This window comes from Sarcophilus harrisii, chromosome 1 (genome assembly GCF_902635505.1).
Source record: "Sarcophilus harrisii chromosome 1, mSarHar1.11, whole genome shotgun sequence".
Lineage (NCBI taxonomy): Eukaryota > Metazoa > Chordata > Mammalia > Dasyuromorphia > Dasyuridae > Sarcophilus > Sarcophilus harrisii.
The window spans coordinates 396,858,471-396,879,725 of NC_045426.1; the positions used below are offsets into that span (position 1 = coordinate 396,858,471).

General features: G+C 31.6%; 1 protein-coding gene and 1 pseudogene across 3 annotated transcripts in view; both read right to left on the bottom strand.

The window, feature by feature from the left end:
* The window catches only part of SEMA5A (semaphorin 5A), a 600,495-nt gene that overhangs the window by 228,867 nt on the left and 350,373 nt on the right, over window positions 1-21,255 (bottom strand). For all 3 annotated transcript variants that reach the window (XM_031946119.1, XM_031946120.1, XM_031946118.1), the window contains exons 9-10: window positions 11,421-11,706; window positions 3,374-3,509 (exon numbers count right to left, since the gene is read on the bottom strand). In XM_031946119.1, the coding sequence (XP_031801979.1) occupies window positions 3,374-3,509; window positions 11,421-11,706 (422 nt within the window). The remainder of the gene's footprint in view (window positions 1-3,373; window positions 3,510-11,420; window positions 11,707-21,255) is intronic.
* On the bottom strand, window positions 16,072-16,226 carry LOC111718995 (annotated as a pseudogene).

The window sequence follows — 21,255 nt, forward strand, 5'->3', positions numbered from 1 at the left end:
ATGGTAACAGCAAGAATATAAGAGAATCCTAAAATCTTGGAAGTAGAAAGAAATTTAAAAAATCATCTACTGTGATTTTCTATCCAATACAGGAATCCAGTATCCTATATACAATATGAGCTATTTCAATTTTGTTACATGGCAAAAATACAGAATTCCTTTAAGCAGAGAAATATCGAAAAGAAAATGATAATCATAAGAATTAAGTGGTTTAAGAGCTACCATGTCAAGGAATAGTACCTTTTCTAAAGGAAAAGTCTGATTCAGGTCCATCTAAGATAGGGGTCCTCAAACTTTTTAAATAGGGGGCCAGTTCACTGTCCCTCAGACTGTTGGAGGACAGGACTATAGTAAAAACAAAAACTTTGTTTTGTGCGCCTTTAAACAAAGAAACTTCATAGCCCTGGGTGAGGGGGATGGATAATCGTCCTCAGTTGCTGTATCTGGCCCATGGGCCATAGTTTGAAGAACCCTGATCTAAGATATGTTCTTTCTCTGACACAGCTAAAGGATATATTTTGAAAAGGATTGGCTGCCTTTCTTGAAACCAACACCATGATAAGGGCTGTAACACCAAATCATTTAGTTCCTTTTAGTAAATGGTGACTAAATTAACCTTTTGTAATTTTAGATTTCAGACTTCCCTATTTACTTTTATGAAAGCCACTAATTTTTTCAAGTTCATAATTTTGGCATGATCCTTATTACTCACTCTTCCATTAAGTTGACAATTCTTGCCATTTCTCCCTTTACAATATCTCTTTAATATGACCCTTTCTCTCCAATTGCATAACTTCCATCTTAATTTGATGGAAGCTCATTAACTCTTCCCTAGATGATTATAACAGCCTCTTAATTGAATTTCCTGCTTCAAATCTCTAACAGCTTCTCCATTCTGGACAAAAAACAGATCTGTCATATGTTTCTACTAGTCAACTAACTCCAGTCACTCTAGGATCTCTAGCCATTGTCTCTATATTTAAAGTAAAATCCTCTGTTTTATTTTTAAAGCCTTACACAACCTTGCCCCAACCTGTGTTTCCAGTCTTACTGAATATTAATCCCATGCTACAATCCAGCAAAACTGCTGGTTTCTATTATGTTATGCTACGTTATAACATAATATACTATAACCTAATGCTACAGTATGCTATATCATATTATATGTTATATCGTATGTTACATTTTTTCTTTTCTATTATTATTCCTCAAACTATACTACATCTCCTATTTCTTTGCCTTTGAATGTGTTATTCCTTATGACTTAAAAGCTAGTAATTGTCTGAGGCCCAATTTGAAGTTAGGAAGATGAGTCTTCCTACCTCTAGCCCTAATATCCTGTCCACTGCATCACCAAACTGCCCTAGTTTCTCTTTTATTGACAATAGTGTAGTCAAATGAGTTATTTTTCTTGATACCTGAGAGACCAAGCTGTTTGTGAAAACATCAAAATGCACATTGACATGACCAAGTTATGAGTGCAGAGGTTGGGTTAGAGTCAGACTTTAAGCCGTGTACTGAAAAGAGGTAGGACAATTCACGATAAAAGACTAAGAAATTAGATTGGTGATATAGACAGATGGAGTTAGGAGAAAATTGGTGACTTGTGGCAACAAAACGATGTTCTGGAAGTGATTGCTTTGAAAGAAACAGTTTTTGAATTGTAAAGCACTCCATCAATGCAAACTTTATAATCACAAGAAAAAGAATCAATTATTAAACATAAGTTAAATATGATTTTATGATGTCAAATCATGCATGAAAGAGAATTAGATTATAAAACTGAAAATGAAAGTTCCTTTGTGGCTAATATATATATATATATTCATATCTATATTTACATATTTATATTTATATATACATGAATGTATACATAGCAATACATATGTGTATATACAGGAACATTCCACTTATTCATATATATGTATGTATGTGTGGGGATCTATATGCATGTATGTATATATGTAAAAGTTTGGATTCTGGGCTGCCAACTTGGATTTCACTATTATTTGTTGAGCACTGTGACCACAACACATGAAGGACCTGATGGTCCCTCCCTATAAGAACAAGGGTGAAAGATATTTTTCTACATTTTCCTAACTACATAGAGCTGTAGGGAAAAAGCTTTTTGATGATTCAGACTGATTTCCCATTCCCTATTTCCCTTAGGACAGAGATTCTACCTCTGTATCTTTAAGGACAGAGAAAAGGATTGACCCCATGGTTTTAATGATGTAAAATGATATATAAAGATGAGTAAAATTTCCCTACCACTTTGAATCAGGATCAACACTTTTTTTTACAGATGATGGTCTCAAAGAGTTTTGTAAAACACTGAGAATTCTGATAAATTATGTTCAAAGTTTTCTAGCCAGTATGAGTCAAGAGAAAAGACTTGAATTCAGGCTTTCCCAATTCTAAAGTCAGCCCTCTAATCTACTATACTAGGCAGGCTTTTCTATTTATCTTTAAAAAAGGACATTAAAATCTGTTTATTTCTTGTTGAGCTGCCAACTTCATTGGTTCTGCTGGCCATCTGTGATTTACAAGATGTGCATTTATTTCTCTTTCATTGGTCTCTCTCATCATCAAACTCATACAAATATCTAATGAGAATTTCCCAAATAAAGCCCTCAAACACATACTTAGAAATCAAAAATCCCTGACAGTGGTTTGTCATGTTAGCAAACAAACCTTTCTAAATTCCACTTTTCTGTGTTTCCCCAAATAAATTTATTAAATATCATTTTTCCAAATTATTTAAAATGTATAGATGAAAGGCATCTTCCACTATACTTTCCAATTCTCCTTATACTGTTTATATTTTTATTTTAATAAACAATACAAATTTATAAGTATAAAAATGAATATATGGTTTACCAAAAAATACTTCCAATTTTCCTTAGGTAAATTTCTTATGTCCTATTCAAATATCAGTTTAATTAGAGTGTCATTCAGTAAAGATAACTACTTTTGAAGTAAAAGAATGCATAACAATTACTTTAAATTTAGGCCTTACTCCTACTCTCTGATTAGAATCTAGATTAGCAAGTTTTTTTCTGTCCATAATTCATTGTCTTTACAATTTACAAAAAAGTAACATTTTTATATGTACTTTTATGTTTGTGTTTGTGAATCTGCCCATAGAAAGAAGGAAATTGATGGGTAATACATATTCAAATAAAAAAAAGATCAACACATCTTTAATAAGTCCATTTTAAGTGTAAAGATATTTCCTCAAGTACCGGAACACACAAAGACAAGCATTTTTCCTCAGTTACTGCAGAAGTTTACATTTTTATCTATTTACCTACATTTTCTGGATTCTTTGAAAAACAACTGAGAAGTAATGACCTTCTTTCTCTCAAATTACCTGGAAGTTGGGATTGGGATTTGGGTAAGGCAGCCATGCTGAGCGAGAGTTCTCCTGGTATTTGAAAGGTCCATTGAATGCCTGAGAAATGGCACTCAGGTTGAACACACACACAGCAGAGGCAGCTATACTGTTCCTGTGGAAAAAGTATTAAAAAAAAATTAAAAGGCCATCAAGAAACCCATGAACATGTTGTTGTTATTCATGCAAAATTGATTTTTATAGTCCCTCTAGAATCCAGCTTCTTAAGCTGTGGTTCATGCCCCAATATATAGTCTCATAACTGAATGTGGGGGTCATGAAATTATTATTTATTATCAGTAAATGTTTGATTCGTATATCTATTTTTTTATACCTATAGACTCAGGATCACATAAAAATTTCTTTGTTGTAAAGGAGTCAAATCAAAAAAGTTTAAGAAGCTCTGCTCTAGAACACTGCCTACTTAAAGTCCTGAAAAAAGCTAAAATCAAAAGAATTAATGGTAATTTTCAGTAATTTCATTGTGGGGGAATAAAGACTTTGACATAAACAGAAGTTTCTTGACAATTGACTCCCATATTTTTAATTCTGCCAGAAATAATGGATTATTTCATGAGAAGGTGATGATTTGCTGATAAAGACTCAAGACGTACATCTTCTGGTTTTCAAATTCCCTAAAACAAAAGCCTTTTCTCTCATTTATATGTGAAAGTCTAAGTTGCCTGTCTCCTTGCTCTCGTTTGCCTTTTTCTCCGTTTTCTTCTTTTGGCAACCCTCACTAAAGAAATCAGTTAAAATCAGTTTTGGGGTAAAAAGGCCCATCATACACTATAAAAAGCAAGGGGAAAAGTTTAATACACCATTGACACAAACATATTAAACCACAAATATAGTTTTTAAAAATATAAAGACCAATAGTCGGTTGTTTATAGAGACTGACATAAGTCCAAGATATACATTTAAACTAAGCATCATGGAAGCAATGCACATTTTGCCAAACAAAATTCCATTTGGAGATTAGTTTGAAGTGAAAAGCAAAAAAAAAAAAAAAAAAAAAAAAAAATTGATGATTCTTAAAAATGACTTCATATCAATATTTACAACAGAAAATCTAACTCATAAAAACTTCTTACCCTCTTGGCAAGGAACTAGTTTTCACCAGCTCAGCACAATTATATCCATTTACTATCAACCAACTCCCTTAACATCAAAGGAGAAATCACAGATGTTTTGCTGTTAGCAACTGACACTAAGGGTCAATTATTAAATGCAGTGCAAGCAATAGGATTTTCATAGGGATTTTCTATAGCTACCATTACTGTTTATTGTCACCCAAGTTTTATGGTTTCATAAGCCATAAAGTTCACAGTTTTCCTATTCTTTCTGAAAACACTGCTTTTATTTTCTGTATATTTGGACATACTGCCAGTACAATACTAGAAAAAGGCCAGATATTTTCTGGATCTGCACACCTGGGTGTCTGGATGTAAAACATCAAACTCACTGAGGAATAAACCTTTCCCTCTGAACACTTTTTTTTCTGCTTAGTTCTTCATTATTTCTATGTATGGCTCCCTAATTCACCCAACAGCCTATATTTTCAACCCAATCTCCTCCTAACTATAATCTTGAACTCTAGCCTTGAAGCCAACCAAGGCTGTTATTGTTAAGCATTTGACTTTTCTTGCAAAGATCTAGGGCTCCAACCATAGCCAAATTATGCTGGCTACTTACCTGGCCTTCCTATCAGAAATTTGTATTCTATCCTTCCAACATTCTCAGAAAGAATCATTGAGTTTTTGTCTTTTCTTGACTGACTCCAAGTTTCTTTCTTGCTTTTTGGCCATCTAAATCATGTCTCCACATATGCACCCCACTTTTCACATGCACTCATTCCAACTCTTTCCTAACATATTCTCCCACATCAGAATGTAAGACTTTGAAATCATAGATTCCTATGCTTGTTTTTATTTATTTGTCTGTCTTACAGGTTATAATTGTATCTCTCTTAGGCACATAACACCTAATTCATTTTTCTTACTTTTATCCAATATGTCAAGATCTCTTGATTTCACTGCTGTAATATAACCCATGTCTGTCCTATTTTATCTTTTTTCCTCTGTCACTTTTAATTAACCCCTAATTTGAGTTTCCAACTCTCTCTGTTCTCCTACATAATTCAGCCTTTACACACTCATCATAATCATATCTTAGCATCAATTTAGCCATGTAATTTTTGTGCTAAAAATTTCCAGGACTTTTTTTTTAATCTAGAGAAGAACGTTTGAATTTCTTTATCTGGCACTCAAGCTTCTGCATAACTGCTATTGTCCTACCTTTCCAACTTGATCTCATATAATATTATTATACCCTCTATGCTCCTGCTAATCAGATCTCTATTCTATCCTCCCAAAACACACCTTGGGCCTTCCAACCAATGTGCATTTATTCACATTATTTTGTATGCTTGAATTTTCAGTCTCTCCTTTTTACCTCCTACCTTTAAAGTTCAACACAAATATAAGTCCTAAATGAAGCCTTCACTGATAACTCAATTCAGTGAAACTTAAGTGTCAACTTAGTAATGAATTAATATATTACCTATTGTAGCAATCTGTCTTTGTATCTTTGTGTACACTGAAAGGAAAATTCCTATGTAGCAGGGACAACACACTATATAAACTTTATATCTTCTTACTATTTAACGTAGCTGTACTATACACAGTAGACATTCTAAAATATTTAATACATATAATTATCTCTATAACAATATGTAGTATAAAATTTAAATATGTAAATAAAGTACATTTATTTTAATTTAATTTGACTTCAAATTAATTTAAAATATTTAATGAGTAAACTGTCAAATCAATGATGAAAAGGTGATCTCTAAGCCCCTATCAACTCTGTGGTCTATAATTTTATTAATGTGAAGATATTTTAAAAGAGATATCTTTAGGAATATGAGAAATAATTATTCCTTTCATATTAATAATCAATTATTGAATTAATTTTTCCCCTTTTCTCCTTCCTCATTCAGAATCCTAAGTTATTGAGGTAGCATTTGACATGTATAGCTAATAATAAAAGGGAAAACTCAAATCAGTCCAAAACGTAAAGAAATTTTAGTTTAGGTGAATTGATGGATTATGGCTTATTGTGTTTTACTCAGATAGATCTGGGAAAATGTGAAATCTCCCTTTTGTCTAAATTGCTCAAGACTGAAGGTGATTTGGAAGTAAACTACATGATCAAAGTCATGTCTACCATCGTCTCATTACAATAGGTCTACCTATCATTAAAATATTCATTCTCTCTCATTACTTGTTAACTAATCCCACAGAAACATCCACTTTTCCAAGGGTATATAAGCAACGAATGGGTTACATAATGGGTCTTTGGTATTTGAGAGTATAACTGACTCCTTTTATTAATTACTTGCTATTATGGTTAATAAAAGTATTAACTACCCAAAAGTGTCATTTGAACTTTTTCTATTACAAATGACAGGATCAATTAAGATCCTCCTTTACGGAGACTTATTTGTATTTATAAGTATCTGAATATTTATTATAAAATCACTTACAAATCATTATGGTTCCACCCTATTCTGTGTAATTCGGATAATTATGTGGCAACACAGTGCACAGAATACAGAATCTGAAGTTAGAAAGATTCATTTAGATAAGTTCAAATTTGACTTCTGTTACTTGCTAGCTGTGTGACTGACCCTGACTAAGCCATTTAACCCTTTTTCCTAAGTTTTCTCATCTGCATGGCAAACTAGTATCTCTTCCAAGAAAACCCCAAATATGATTACAATAAGCCAGACACAACAGGAATAAGTAAACAGCAATAAAATCCTCTGGAATGGAGAGGGGGCCTTGTCCAAATTTAGAACTTGGTTTAACCATTTGTCCTTCTCACTGGCTATGGAATCTTTATTTCTAATATTATCCATTTGACTTTTGGCTAGTAACAACCTCCATGGGTCTCAGTTTCTTCATCTATAAAATGAAGACTTCAGATTACATGATTTCTAAGATCCCATCCAATTCTTAATCTCTGAGTATAGAATCCTAGGACAAGTTGTAAAAAAAAATGCCATCTATTGGTGATGAGTTAGCACAGTTGCTTGGAATGCCAGGCCAAATATGTCTTAAATAAGTCTTTTTTTTTTTTTTTTAAATGGGCGGGGGATTTCTAGACAACCTAGTGATAAAAATACATCTTAAAACTAACCTGAATTATTGCAGTCCTGAAAAAAAGACTTAATAGCTATATCAAAAATCACTTAATCTCCCAGTTTCCTGTTCTATAAAATGAGGACTATAATAACACTGATTTGCAAAGTTTTGTGAGGATAAATAATTGCAAAGTGTTATATAAATGTTACCTCTTAAGAGAATTGTACATTTGTTGGGCAAGCTTTGGTTGGGTGGATGGGAAAATGGAAAGTAGGGTTGAAATAAGAGAAAGATAATGTCTTTTTTCTTCTTTTCCCTTGACCCTTTTTTCTCCAAATTTTCTTTCAATATCCTTTCTCTAACCACCTTGATCTTAGGGAGCTTTTTTTTTTTTTTTTAATCTTGACTGACTCTGGATAAACTAATTTCTTTGGCAGAAAAAAAAAAACATTAGTAGGAGAGAAACGTATATAGTACAAAAATGAAGTTTTGGGTTTTTCCTAATATTGAATAAGGTTTTATATTCCTTGTTTCTAGTTTTAAAAACAATATAATAAAATGGGTTTTTTTGTACTTTCAGCCTCCTCTTGCTCATACTTAAATAAATTTACTTCTTTTATATTGGCCTGTGTACCAAAATACAATTTAGAAACATGTAATCAAGAAATTAGAGAAAAAGAAGTGATAATAGACTTCATCACATTCAATCTGCTCATTTTACAAAGAATAAATGACTTTTCTATTGAGTTGATGGCCATTAGTAATTTTTTAAAAGTCTACCGCAAATACAAAAGAATGTAAATATTTTCTGATTTGCTGAATTGATTTTCACTTTGGAAAAAAAAATCAGGTTTCTTAGTTACTTAATTCAAATAAATGTGAAAAACAAAAACAGTGATAAACCTAATTTGGATCAATACAACAGAATTGCAAAAGGAAGATTCTATCTATTCTTTACCAGTATTTCTCATCTATCAAAAAAATAAAATAAAATATTCTAGTAAATTTACAGAAATTAATTTTTAAAAAAACTGTACAAAATGTCAAAAATTCCATGTACTAAAAGAAAATAAACTATTTCTCTATATTCTGTCTCTAATCTACCTGAATCTAACATAAGAGTTTTGAGAGCAGATGCAGGTTTTTCATTTTCATTTTTCTATGCCTATTCTTGAGCATAGAACAATGCATACTTTCTTAAATTTTCTTAATTGCTTATTGATTTCTTAAATGATACTCAATAAGTCTATTTTGCCTTTTTTCATGGGCAAAGAAGTACACATAATTACTGCATACAAGCAAATATTATTGTCTTCATTGTTGATGTTGTTCTTCTTGTTTGAGATGTGAATTACTAACTCTTCTTCTGGAAGTGATAGATCACTAGGGATGTTGTTCCTCTGAATGGAGGGTGACACAGATCACTGTGCAATAACCACACAGTAGCAGCAGTGGTTTCTAATTCTACATCTCCCCACCCCCAAAAAAGACTAGGAAAAGATGTGTCTAACTATTAACTGTGCTAATCTGGATTCTCTCATGTTCAAGCATATTAACATTGACTTATTATTTGCCTCCTAGTAATTCTTAACCCTTGTAAAGTCACTTAACCCCATTGCATTGCCAAAATAAAGATAATGATGATGATGATGATGATGATGATATATCACTCAACAATGGTCAACCTCCTCTTTAAATTCATTTAGATGAATCAAATTTCCTAGCAGACAAAACTCAAGGACATCTGGATGTTCTCTATCTCCATACTCATTCTAAACATTTTAACTCTGAGCAAAAACACTACATTTCTTAGTCTTTATGAAGTTCTATATAATTAAGAGAATTTTAGTGGATAGTCCTGAAGACCTGGGTTCAAAATCTGTCTTAGGCACTTTCTAGCTAAATGATCCTAGATAAGGCACCTGTTGTCTAATCTATAAAATGAGAAGACTATAATTGGTAGCCTTTGAAGGTACTTTCCAGTTCTAAACCTAATTTTTTATGAATGATAAAATTGACAAAATGTCTTTCTTTATTGTTTAAAGAACAGTAATTCCTTGAAAGTATCAAATTACTGGTTTCTTGTTTACATCCTACTCTCTCTCAAATGTAAAAGAAGTCCTCATCCCAATTCACCATTTGCCAAAATGAGTTTTAAAGAATATGCTTGACAGGTTAGTTTAGATGACATAAAATTCAGCAACCAGCAATGCATATGTAATGCTAGAGATTTCTTTGATCAATTGCCATATTATAAATGCAATGGATTTATTGGAACTATACTTTCTCACATAATGTGGGCAAAAACTAAGTAGTTTGCCCCAGTTTGAAATGGTAATAAATGTCAGCAAACAGATTTGAATCCAGGTCTTCTGACTCCAAAGTCAGTGCTCTCTATCCATTATATTGAGCTTCCTCTTGCTTTGTGACTCTGCGCAAGTCACTAAACTCTCAACATCAGTTTCCTCATCTGTAAAATGGGAATAACATTAATAGAATCTACTTTATATGACTGTTGTGAGAGTCAAATATATTCTAAGTGTTATATCAAAATTAAAGTGCCATATGGACAAGATTATGATGTCCAACAGTTCAAAACTGAAGAAAAATTTTAGGAATCCATCATAGTAATCATTAGCCACAACCAGTGGGGATTCTGATAAATTATTTCAGAAATTAATATTTGATCTTTGTTTCCCAATCCATACTACCCTAAAGTTGAACCCTAATATAAAAATAGAAAAAAGTATTCTAAATAAAAACCAACCTACTAAGTCTTTTTTTAAAAATCACAGTGGTTTAGGGGATTTTACAGAAAGTTAAAATAACCTGCAAAATTGCTATTTGTATTCCTAGGAAAGTTATCATAGCAATTATGAAAGGAGTGTAATTTTAGGTACCAATCATAACCAGGATAAGAAACTAGATGAGTAATGAAGAACATTGCAAATATTTTGCCCGTGGAACATTCAAAATTCTAAAGGTAGGAAGAACTCTCTAGGAGGAATAAATAGCCTTGTTAATTCTTGAAGAAAGTCTTTTAATTACAACTGGCATTTCAGAGCTAAGTGCCCAAGGCAGCCATCTTCCTGAAAATTGGTGTCACATTCAGTCCCAGAATACTTAGAACCAATGCAAGTTAATGATTGCCCAAGAGCACCCATAATTAAAGGAAATGGATGATTTTCCAGAGTTACTTTCAAAGGTATTTTCAGGGTCATACTTATCAAATTACATGTCCTTCATTATTCCTGTAAGCATTGTTGGTTGTCTCTGTTTAATCACTATGTAACCACAAGCTCTGATCAGGAGTCCTGTGGGCTATATAGGTACTGAACCTGCTGCTTTATTTTAACAAATCTCAAAAACATATTTGCAAAATCAGAGAATGCATCTTAGGAGATGATATTAAGAAGATGATTTATGCCAACCAATGATTCCTTTTATTTTCGAGGATATTTGACTAAATCTTACTTTTAAAGGAGAGAAAAGTTTTGAAAGGCAGTTAGATAGTCACAATGGCTAAAAAATGATAGAACTTATTTTGACTGGGTAAAACTACTAAAAAAGGAGTGGAATAAACAGGAGAATTATATAATAACAAAATATTATAAAGAAAAATAACTTTGAAAGAATTCACATCAAGGCAATAATCAACCATGATTCCAAAGGAAGGATGATGAAGGATGATGAGTCTCCTAAAAAAGAAATGCGTCAAAATTTCAAATGAGATCTTTCTGAACATGAATAAAGTAGGAATTTTGTTTTGCTTAAATATGCATACTTATTCTAAGGATGTTTGTTTTACATGGAGATAAGAGGAGTAAAATTAAATATTAATTGAAAAGTATAACTTTATAAAATTGAAAATTACATACACATTAGTGGTAAATATCCCATAGATTAAATCCAGTTCAGGAAGGAAAAAGGTGCTCTGTAGTTCATTGTAATAAAAAGGGACTTCCCCGGGACGGGAACAGTTCAGTCGAGCCTTCATAAAGGTGGTCCATGTATCCTCTAGCAAAAATCGGCCTCCAATGTCATTCTTACAAACTCGGGCAGCCCTGGAGAAAACAGTTTTTCCACAATCGTGCTCCACAGCGTTTTCTCGGAAGAAGAAATAAGTGAAGTTGCCAATATCATAGGATGATACAAAATTTGGTTCTAAAACCCAAAGAAAAAGAAAAGAAAATCTGGTTATTGATATCTGCTATTTTGACTTTTTTTTTTTTTTTAAATCAGGCCTGTAATTGGTAGGAGTCCCTGGTGAGAAACTTCATCTATCAATGTGGATTATCATATTCTCTATAACTTATTATCTTAATAGTTTTGCCTGTGGCATCACTAATTAAATGGTTTGCACAACTTTATAGCAAATAACATCAATAAGCAACATTTTTACAGCTATTTAAAATTTTCAAAGCACTCCACATATGTTATTTCATTTATACTTTACATCTATCAGGATAGGTGATATTATTATTGCTATTTATAAATAAAGAAATTGGGGTTAAAAAGATTTGCCTGATGTCACATAGTTAATAAGTTTGAGGCTTTTTTTTAACTCAAGTGTTCCTTACTGCAAATTTAACACTCTATTCTATGTATACCTATCTTCCTGAAGTATGGATCAAAGGTACATATTAAACTCAGTTCTTCTGGACTTCAGGCCAATTCTCTATGCACTACATCATACTTTTTCTTTACTTTGTCTCATCTGATTAAAATTCTTCCATTGAAATGGGAGATTTTTTTTTTCTTAACAGTCCTTTTTCATGTGTTAAAATTGATCAGATGCCAATTCCACTTTGGGGGAACAAGTATGTGAAAGCAACATTTCTTTTGCATTATAATAGCAAGAAAGAAGCAGAGTATGATGAATTTGTTAAGCACAAGTTTTAAATTATAGAAAATCACAGGAATGATTTCTCTGCTTGAGCATACTACAATAAATCAAGCTCAAGTAAAACTGGCATTAATATTAACCAAAACAAAATCGAAAACAAAAAACTACCTAAAACAACAACAGAAAAGATTTACTGTACATTTTAGAAAAAAATATATGTCACTAGCATTTCAAATTTTCATACAAATACTATAGTTATCATTTGCATGAAACATAAAAAGAATGAAATATTAGATATGTTTTGTACTCCTAATAAATTGGGGGGGGAAAGAAAACATTGTTGAAAATGCATGCACATATTTCATGATTCAAGGGTCAGTCAACAAGTTTTTATTAAGCACCTACTGTGTGCCAAAGTATACTCAGTGGTGAAATACAGTTTTTACATAGAAATATATGTGCTCACTTGGAAAATGGATGCCATCACTAAGAACACAATTTTTATCTTGAGATATAAAAATGAAATCCCAGCTTTTCTGAATGTTTTGAAACATTTAGAATTTTTTAAAATATATTTTGATTTCTATACAAACATACATATATTAGAGTATATGATTGTGTTATATATTATGTTTATGTGCCATATATTATGTAGCATAGTATGTCTATATATTTTATGTATACACATCTACATATATGCACATACAAACATATACTTAAGACTTGAAAGAATTTTGGCAGTTAAAGTACCTGTTTGTATTACATATTTAACTTATTTTATAACACATTTTACCATTGCTAGTTAATGTTTGCCAGAAGACATATTTTAATTGTCACCAAATCTTAATCTTGCCTACTCAACCCAAAAAGAGCCTTCCTGATAGTTCACGACCAATTACAGTTTTAGTTGAAGTGCACCAACAAATACCTAATTGTCCCTGAAAACATGTCCTTGTAGATACATTTGTTGTCGGTACCTTTTCATTAACTTTGAGTGCCAAGATGTAGGCATAATTATCTTTAATTGTCCCTATAAAATTCAAAGGCTTGTTTTATTGAATGGAAAGCCCCTTGAAATAAACAGAAAAATAAGAATCTGTGGTCCTTGTTAGATTTTTTTTTTTTTTTGATAAACACTTGAGCATAACCTGAAGGCAGGAACAGTGTTTTTGTCAGAAACAAATACAAAATAGTTCATCATCCTAAAAGAAAGTTTTATTAAAATGATATTCCAAACCATAAAACTCCCTAAAATGTCTCCACTAAACATTTTGCATGCTATTCCAAAATACCCCGGAGGTTGCTTATTACATTTCCAGGGTACCAGTGAAGGTTATGATAGTTTTATTCAAACCTATTTCTATGTCCAATGTTGATAAAAGAATGATCTGTGGAGTATCTGTACCTTATTTTTAAAGTACTTAACTTTTTTCCTTCTCCAACAATTTTTCTACCACCTACTATGGAGTATAAATTTAGGTAACAGTAATACTAAAAATTGCAAATAAATTTGTTATCAAAAATAGAGATGAAATATGTGATACAGGGAATAATTATTGAACATTCTGAGGGGTTAGCTTCTTTTTATGCCTGTGACTTCATTTAGCTGGGCTGATATAGCTCAGCAACACATCTATAACATGAGCTGATAGGTTAACTGACTTATCCATAGTCAAATAGTTAATATATTTATGTTAGCAAAAACTCAATGTCAGCTGTATCATATTAATAACTATATAAAATCAAGAAACAAAAATTTTCTCTTCTAATCAATAAACACATACATATTATATATATATATATATATATATATATATATATATATAGAGAGAGAGAGAGAGAGAGAGAGAGAGAGAGAGAGAGAGAGAGAGAGAGAGAGAGAGAGAGAATGCATGAAAATCTTGAGTAAATATTTGTTCCTGGTTTCATTTACAAAAATCTCATAAATTTCTATTTACTAGACTCTATCAAGAGTTTCTTCTTGGAGTACAGAATACCTTTCAAAGTCTTTCAAGGTACAATAAGTATGCAGAAATGAAGTTATGATGATAAAAATGAAAATGCAAACAGTTCTAGAACAAAACTGAAAATTATACAATTGCAATGACCAATCTTTGCAAAGGAGACAAATTATAGATATCCACCTGCCTAATTCTATAAAAACTGGACGACAATGGCTGTTGAATGTTCCTTGTCTTATGGCACATGGTCTTGTTTGGTTAGTTTTGCTTGACTATTTTCTTTTGTTACAAAAAAAGGCCAGCTGGATTGGAGAGGTTTATAAACAAAATTAAGTATGATATAAAAAATTTTTTTTTCAACTAAAATTTTTTAAAGTATACTTTTGGTTATAAAAGAGATAAAAGTGAAAGACTGTCAGTTGCCAATTGTTTAACTTTACAGAATTCTATATTTAAATCTGGGAAGGTCATTTAATCTATCTCCCTCATCATAAATTTTAGGAATCCAATGAGGAAAGCCAGGATTTAAACATAGGCCCTCAGATTCCAAATCCCATTTTCTTCTACTTCTGCCACATTGCCTTCAATTTGTAGCTAAACATATTTGTACTTATATTTTTAAAAATCTGAAATGGGTATAACACATAGTCTTGCATCAAAATTACTTTATCATAGACAAAGTTAGATAGTTAAGCATAAAATATTTTACTATCATAGAAAAAATTACTAGAAAAAAGTATTTCTGACATTTGTAATTTAGGTTTTTAGTATATTATAGAAATTTTTGAGTGAGTGTTCATTAACTTTTTGCAGAAGGAGCTATTCTTAGACCTTTTCAAATAGACCTCAATTTAAAAAATAAAATTCCAAAACTATATATTGATTTTAAAATGCAATATTCTTTTGTACTTCTACTCTACAAAGAAAAATACAGTGGATAGAGCACAAGCCCTGAAGTCAGGAGGACCTGAGTACAAATTTGACCTCAGATGCTTAACACTTCCTACCTGCGTGACCCTGGGCAAGTCACTTAACCCCAATTGCCTCAGGAAAAAAAAAAGAAAAAGAAAAGAAAAGAAAGAAAAATACAAAAGAGTTTCAAAAATAATTTAAGGATTCAAGAATTATGAAAATAAGCTATAAAATAATTCACATTAAAATATCTCAAAAATTAGATTTAGGGTAAAGTTTAGTTGTCTTCTTTCTGTTTCTGTCTATCACTCTCCTTTTCCTCTCTATTTCTCTCTGTTACTCTGTCTCTCTCTCTTTGTCTATCTTTGTCTCTGCCTCTCTCTGTCTGTCTCTGTCTCTTTTTGTCTCTCTCCCCCTCATTCTTATACAGAGAAAAACACAATCTGCATATGAGCATATGTTAAGAACACAAATCAGGTAGAGATGGGGGAAGTATTCAGGTAAAGTTTCTGCTTGAGTAAAGTAAGAGAACCAGAAAATCAGAGATATATGAATAATGTTTTCTTCCCCTAAGGAAATTAGGGGCTAGCGCACAAAAGGTCATGATTTCCAGATTGGGGAGACTGAAACTTATTCCTTAGGTAATGGGGAGTTATTGAAATCAATTGACTTCTATAAAGTTGGGTCTGTACAAGGAAGGAATTCATTCTGTAAAAGGAAGGAATCAGGGTTTCTAGTAATTTTTTTTCTTTTAATAGTAAGATTATATGAAATATCCTTTTTCTTTTTTTCCCCTTTGAATGTCAGAAATAGGGGAAAGCACAAACACAGTTTCCCACTTAAGCAGTTGAGTTTCCCGCATTTGGGGAAATCACAGGGGTCAACCCATCCAGAGTGCAATGAATAAGCCTCACCCTGGGGAAACCACTTTTGTGATCATGGAATCTCCCCTGCCAGGTAAGTATGAAATATCTTTTTTCTTGATACCAAACTCTAACAGCAACATAAATACTCATATCCAGAATATATTCTTCAACTTAAAAAAGTAAGTCCTTGAGTTTTGGTTTGAAAAGAAAAAATACTAAGAAAAATAATGCCATGTATTTAAGGATTTTTAGGCATTCTTTATAACTTTTTTTGAAGATTCTTACAATAGGCCAGATAAGATGTACTGAACCATATTTCCAAATATCCATTGGCCTGGGATGTAGCAATGAGAGACACTGGAGTCATACAATAGACAAGGCAATGACTAATTGAATGTAGGAGGTAAATAAATAAAAGTTAAAGATGGTTCTGTGGCTTATAGCACAGGTTACCATTAGAAGTGCCAAGAACAGAAATGGCAAAGTCAGGAGGATGTGGTTTTGGTTTTGGTTTTGGTTTTACTTCACTTTTTAAAAAAAATGCCTTTTATTATTACATCATATTCATTTCTAAATATAACCTTCCTTAACCCCCTACTGAATAAGAAATTCCTTGTAACTAATATTTCAAAGTAGGTTAAAAAATCAGCGAAACTAACCAAGATAATTATATTATTATACCTTTTATATGACATTCTATATATGTAACCTGCAATTAACCATGTAGCCTATCAATTATTCAAGTATCCTTTAAATATCAATTGTTCTTGAGATTTAATTGGGACAAGGAACTAAGGATTGAACCATTGATCAGATTTCCTGATCTAAGTATGAAAATCCCATGTGCTAAGGGTTGGACATTTTTCAGGAATGACAAAAGCTTACTAAAGGAGCACATCACTAAGAAACATGTAGAGGCCAATGAATTGCATCCCACTGAATCAATGCTATATATTTTCTGAATATTTTCATACATTATTGTTAAATAACCTTCCTTTTATTAAATATTAAATGATTTTATAAATATCTCACTTATTTTAATCCTCAACTTCAACCAGTTTACTAGGTATAAACCAGAACAGCTAAATATTTTTGTCTTTTCCTTCTGCCTTAGTATTTTATGAAGACATACACATACACACACATATAAAGATAAATATTATGTGGAAAAAGATTTTATTTAGCAATAGATGCCTAGTTCAGAGGTCATAATTGTTTTAAGTAACTTTTAAAATATTTTTATGGATAACTTTTGACTTTATAGCATATTCACTTCTGAATATATCCCCTTTCTTCTTTTGCTATCTTTAAAAAAAATGTTGCTCTCAATATTTTGATATACAAAGGAGCTTTCTTTATATTGTTTAGGATATATACCTCAAAATGAGATATTAATTGCATGGACATTTTAATTACTTTTCTTTTCTTAGCATACATTCTTAGTTCTTTCTAGAATAATTGAAACTAATGCCTAAATCTGCCATGTCCTTTGATCATTTAAATATACTCTTATTTTTTATATTTATTTAATTTTCTATTTATTTTTTACTTATTTTTATTTCTATTTATTTAATTTAAAGTTTACTTCTCCCCCTAATTCTTGCTTAGTTTGTAATTTCTTTGTATTTATAATTTAAAATTTTTAACAAGTACCAGAGTTGTGATGTATTGTATCTGAAATCAAAAACAAGCTATGTCCTTTTAATTTTTACTGCTTTTTAAAATATATAGTTCTATAAAATTTTCCTTATAAGAATGATGAGTTTAGTACTAAGGATATAAATTATTTTAGATCATAGCAACTTATTTTTTAATATTATCATGATAGATCTATTTTAATGAATATCTATCCAATAATTTGTCATTATTTATTTAGAGTATTTTAAAATTATGTTTACATAAACCTTGAGTATAATATGACCTACTACTTCCTTAATATTTTATGCAGTATGTAGTCATTTTAAATAATATTTGAATTATTTGAATGTGATTTCCTTTTCTACTATCTCCTCTCAGATTTTGTTATTGTTATGTAGAAAGGTTGATGATTTTTAATATGTTCACTTTATATTCAGTTGCTTTAGGAAAACTATGAATTGTTTGAATTATTTTGCCAATTCTCTCCTGTTTTTCATTACATCAACTGCTAAAATAATATAGTGACTGTAGTAACACATTCTCTATTTTCTAATTTTTGTCCATTATTTTTCATATTTTATTGATGCTAATAGCATTTATAGAATTATTTCTAAGAAAAATTAATAGCAGAGCATTTACATAGGGGTTTGACAGAGAAATGCTTTCTTAGATCCTATAATGAGTCACTGCTACTTACCACACAAGCCTGAGTTCACACAAAGTGTATCTGATATCCAAGGGTGAACTGCCAATATCATATTCTTTTAGGCTATATATTTGCTATCACTCAAATAATGAGCATATCTAGGTTTTCCCAAATGAGGATTGTGTCTGTAAATCCTATTTAAGTAATTAGGATAACAAATACATAACAAAGAGAGGATAGTGTTTTTTGTCAAACAGATATTTTAAAAGGCACAAAGGATTCACACTATATGACAGTGTGGCAGATACAGAAAAAAAAAAAAAAAAACACCAACTTCTTGAAGGACTCATTGGGAAACCCATAAACAAATTTAGAAAACACACAAAGTATTTGCAACATATCTTCTTGCATGCACTAACTACCAATTAAATTTAGAATGAGAATGAGAGTGAGAGTCCTACTTCATTCTAGAAAATCCCTGGCTCTCCTCTAAGGTTATACTGAGTTGCTGTCAGATATGCAATGTCTCAAGTGATTTTAATTCCTCCAAAAGTAAAAACAAAAAACAAAATAACAGTTTATACCTCAGACATAGGCATTGTTTTTCCACTGGTCGTGTACTGCCTGAAAAGCTTGCTTTAAGAGTGGGGATAGGATCAGAATCTAAATCAGAATTCTACCTCTAGGAAGATTTAGACTGAAATGATACTTCTAGTGCATACCAGTCATAACCCCAAGTAAGTCATTTAACTTTCAGTGAACCAAGCAACTTATAAGACTATAAGTTGGAAAACAATTGTTGATTTATAATTGTAGTAGATAAATGTCCTCACCAAGAGTTCCCTATATTAGTGAAATCCTAGGTTCAGCCCTGACCATAACAGGAGAGATTACCAAGATCTGGCTCCCTCTGGCTAATTGTGGTATTAATCCTTAGTGCTTCTCTATCCATGAGGGTATCCTTTCTCTAGAGGTCTGATCCTAGAACTTTCAAATTCAAGAGTATTTTGAAAAGCGTCCCCAACTGTGATAAAGTCCAAGAAATTTTTAGCTTGAGGAATAGTTTCAGAAATCAAGTTTCCTAGGTAATGAAAACTGCCCTCTCTATATAGAAAAGATTAAGATGTAAAAATGTCATCCATGAATTTCAACTCTTGAGTTGGATGGCAATATGTCTGTTTCTGCTTATACTATCTCCTAAAATCATTAATTCTAGGACTAAATGGACAAGCAAGTTATCAGGAAACACATTAATCTGTCCTTTGCTTCCTCCAAAGCATCCATAATTGATTCTTAGGGAAAGAAGTCTATGTACATAAAAAGTCTTCCTATCTCAAGCCTCCAAACCTACTTTGTCTTCTCTTTCATACTTTTCATGTGAGGGCATTTATAGGTTGCCCAGATGAGTGGTTTTTCTTACAAGTGTTCTTTACCGCAAAGTTCCAGACATTTGAAATATCCTGTGAGCAGTTCCAGTCACTTAAAAGTATCAGGAATTATCTTTGACCTCTAAACAAGGTATCAAAGAGTAAATCCAGAAGAACTCTCCTCATATACTCTTTTGCTGAAAGTCTTGTACATTTGTCATGCTATTTCATGATGTCAATGTGAATTATATAAAAAATGGAAGGAAGATTCAGAGGGAAGGCACCAAAAAAAAGAGATTTGCTAGAATGAATTACTGAACAAAATGGGATTTGTGCTATTTTTGAATGAGTCCAGAATACTCAGAAGGCAAAAGTGAGGAAGATAACCATATAAGTATGAGGAACAGATAGTGAAAAAGTATAGTGTTGGAAGATAGAATGTTATATGTGCAAAACACCTAAATTCCTGGATCAAAGAACATAAAAGGGAATGTTATCTAAGAAGACTAGAACAGTAGGGAGGTGGAAGATTGTTATGGTTTTTAAAAAGAGAATTTTAAAATTAATTCTAGAAATAATAAGGGACTACTGGAGATTACAGGCCAGGAAAAGCATGCTTAAGAAAATTCCTTTGTCATTTTAGTGGAGAATGGAGAGAGAGAACCAGGTAGCTAAGTGAACACATTTTCTGTTACTTTTTGTGCCTTTACCTTCTAAGGATAAACAAAAACATTTAATACTTCTGTTTGACACCCAACAAAGACTGAAGAAACCTGTTATACCAGCCTCTTACCAAGTCTTCCCTTTTACCAACTAAAAGGCAAGTGTTCTTCCAAATGATCCGTAAAAAATATGAAAAAATAGAATAAGCATTTACATAATGCATATTTTGTGCCAGCCACATTGCTAAGTTATTTTTCAATTATTATGACATTCGATATTATATTTGACATAGTATTCAATATCCTCATTAAACAGGTTTTGTCCAAGGCAAAATGCAGCATGACAACCATATTCCTTTTGAAGGATACTATACTTTCTCATGAGGCAGCCAGAGATTACATTCCCTGTTTTTTGCTATCATATTATATTTTTGACTCACAAAGAACTTGCAATTCACTAAAACATCAATATCTGTTCACATGAACTACCATCAAGACAAGACTTTTTCAATCTATTCTATTGTTGATTCTCTAATTCTAGATAGAAGACTTCATGTTAACCCCACTAAACTTCATTGTATTGGATTTGGCCCTTTTCTAAACTATTGGAATTCTGTTCTATTATCCAGTGTATTAGTTCTCTCTCCTTCCATAGTATTATCAAATCTTCAATCTGATAGGCATGCAATTTATGTCACAAAACTAATAAATATGTTGATCAATATGAAATCAAAGTCAAATTCTTGTTACACTTTATTTCTAATCAGTGTAGTATATTTGAATGATTCATGGATTCCAAGTTAGAGAATCTGGGT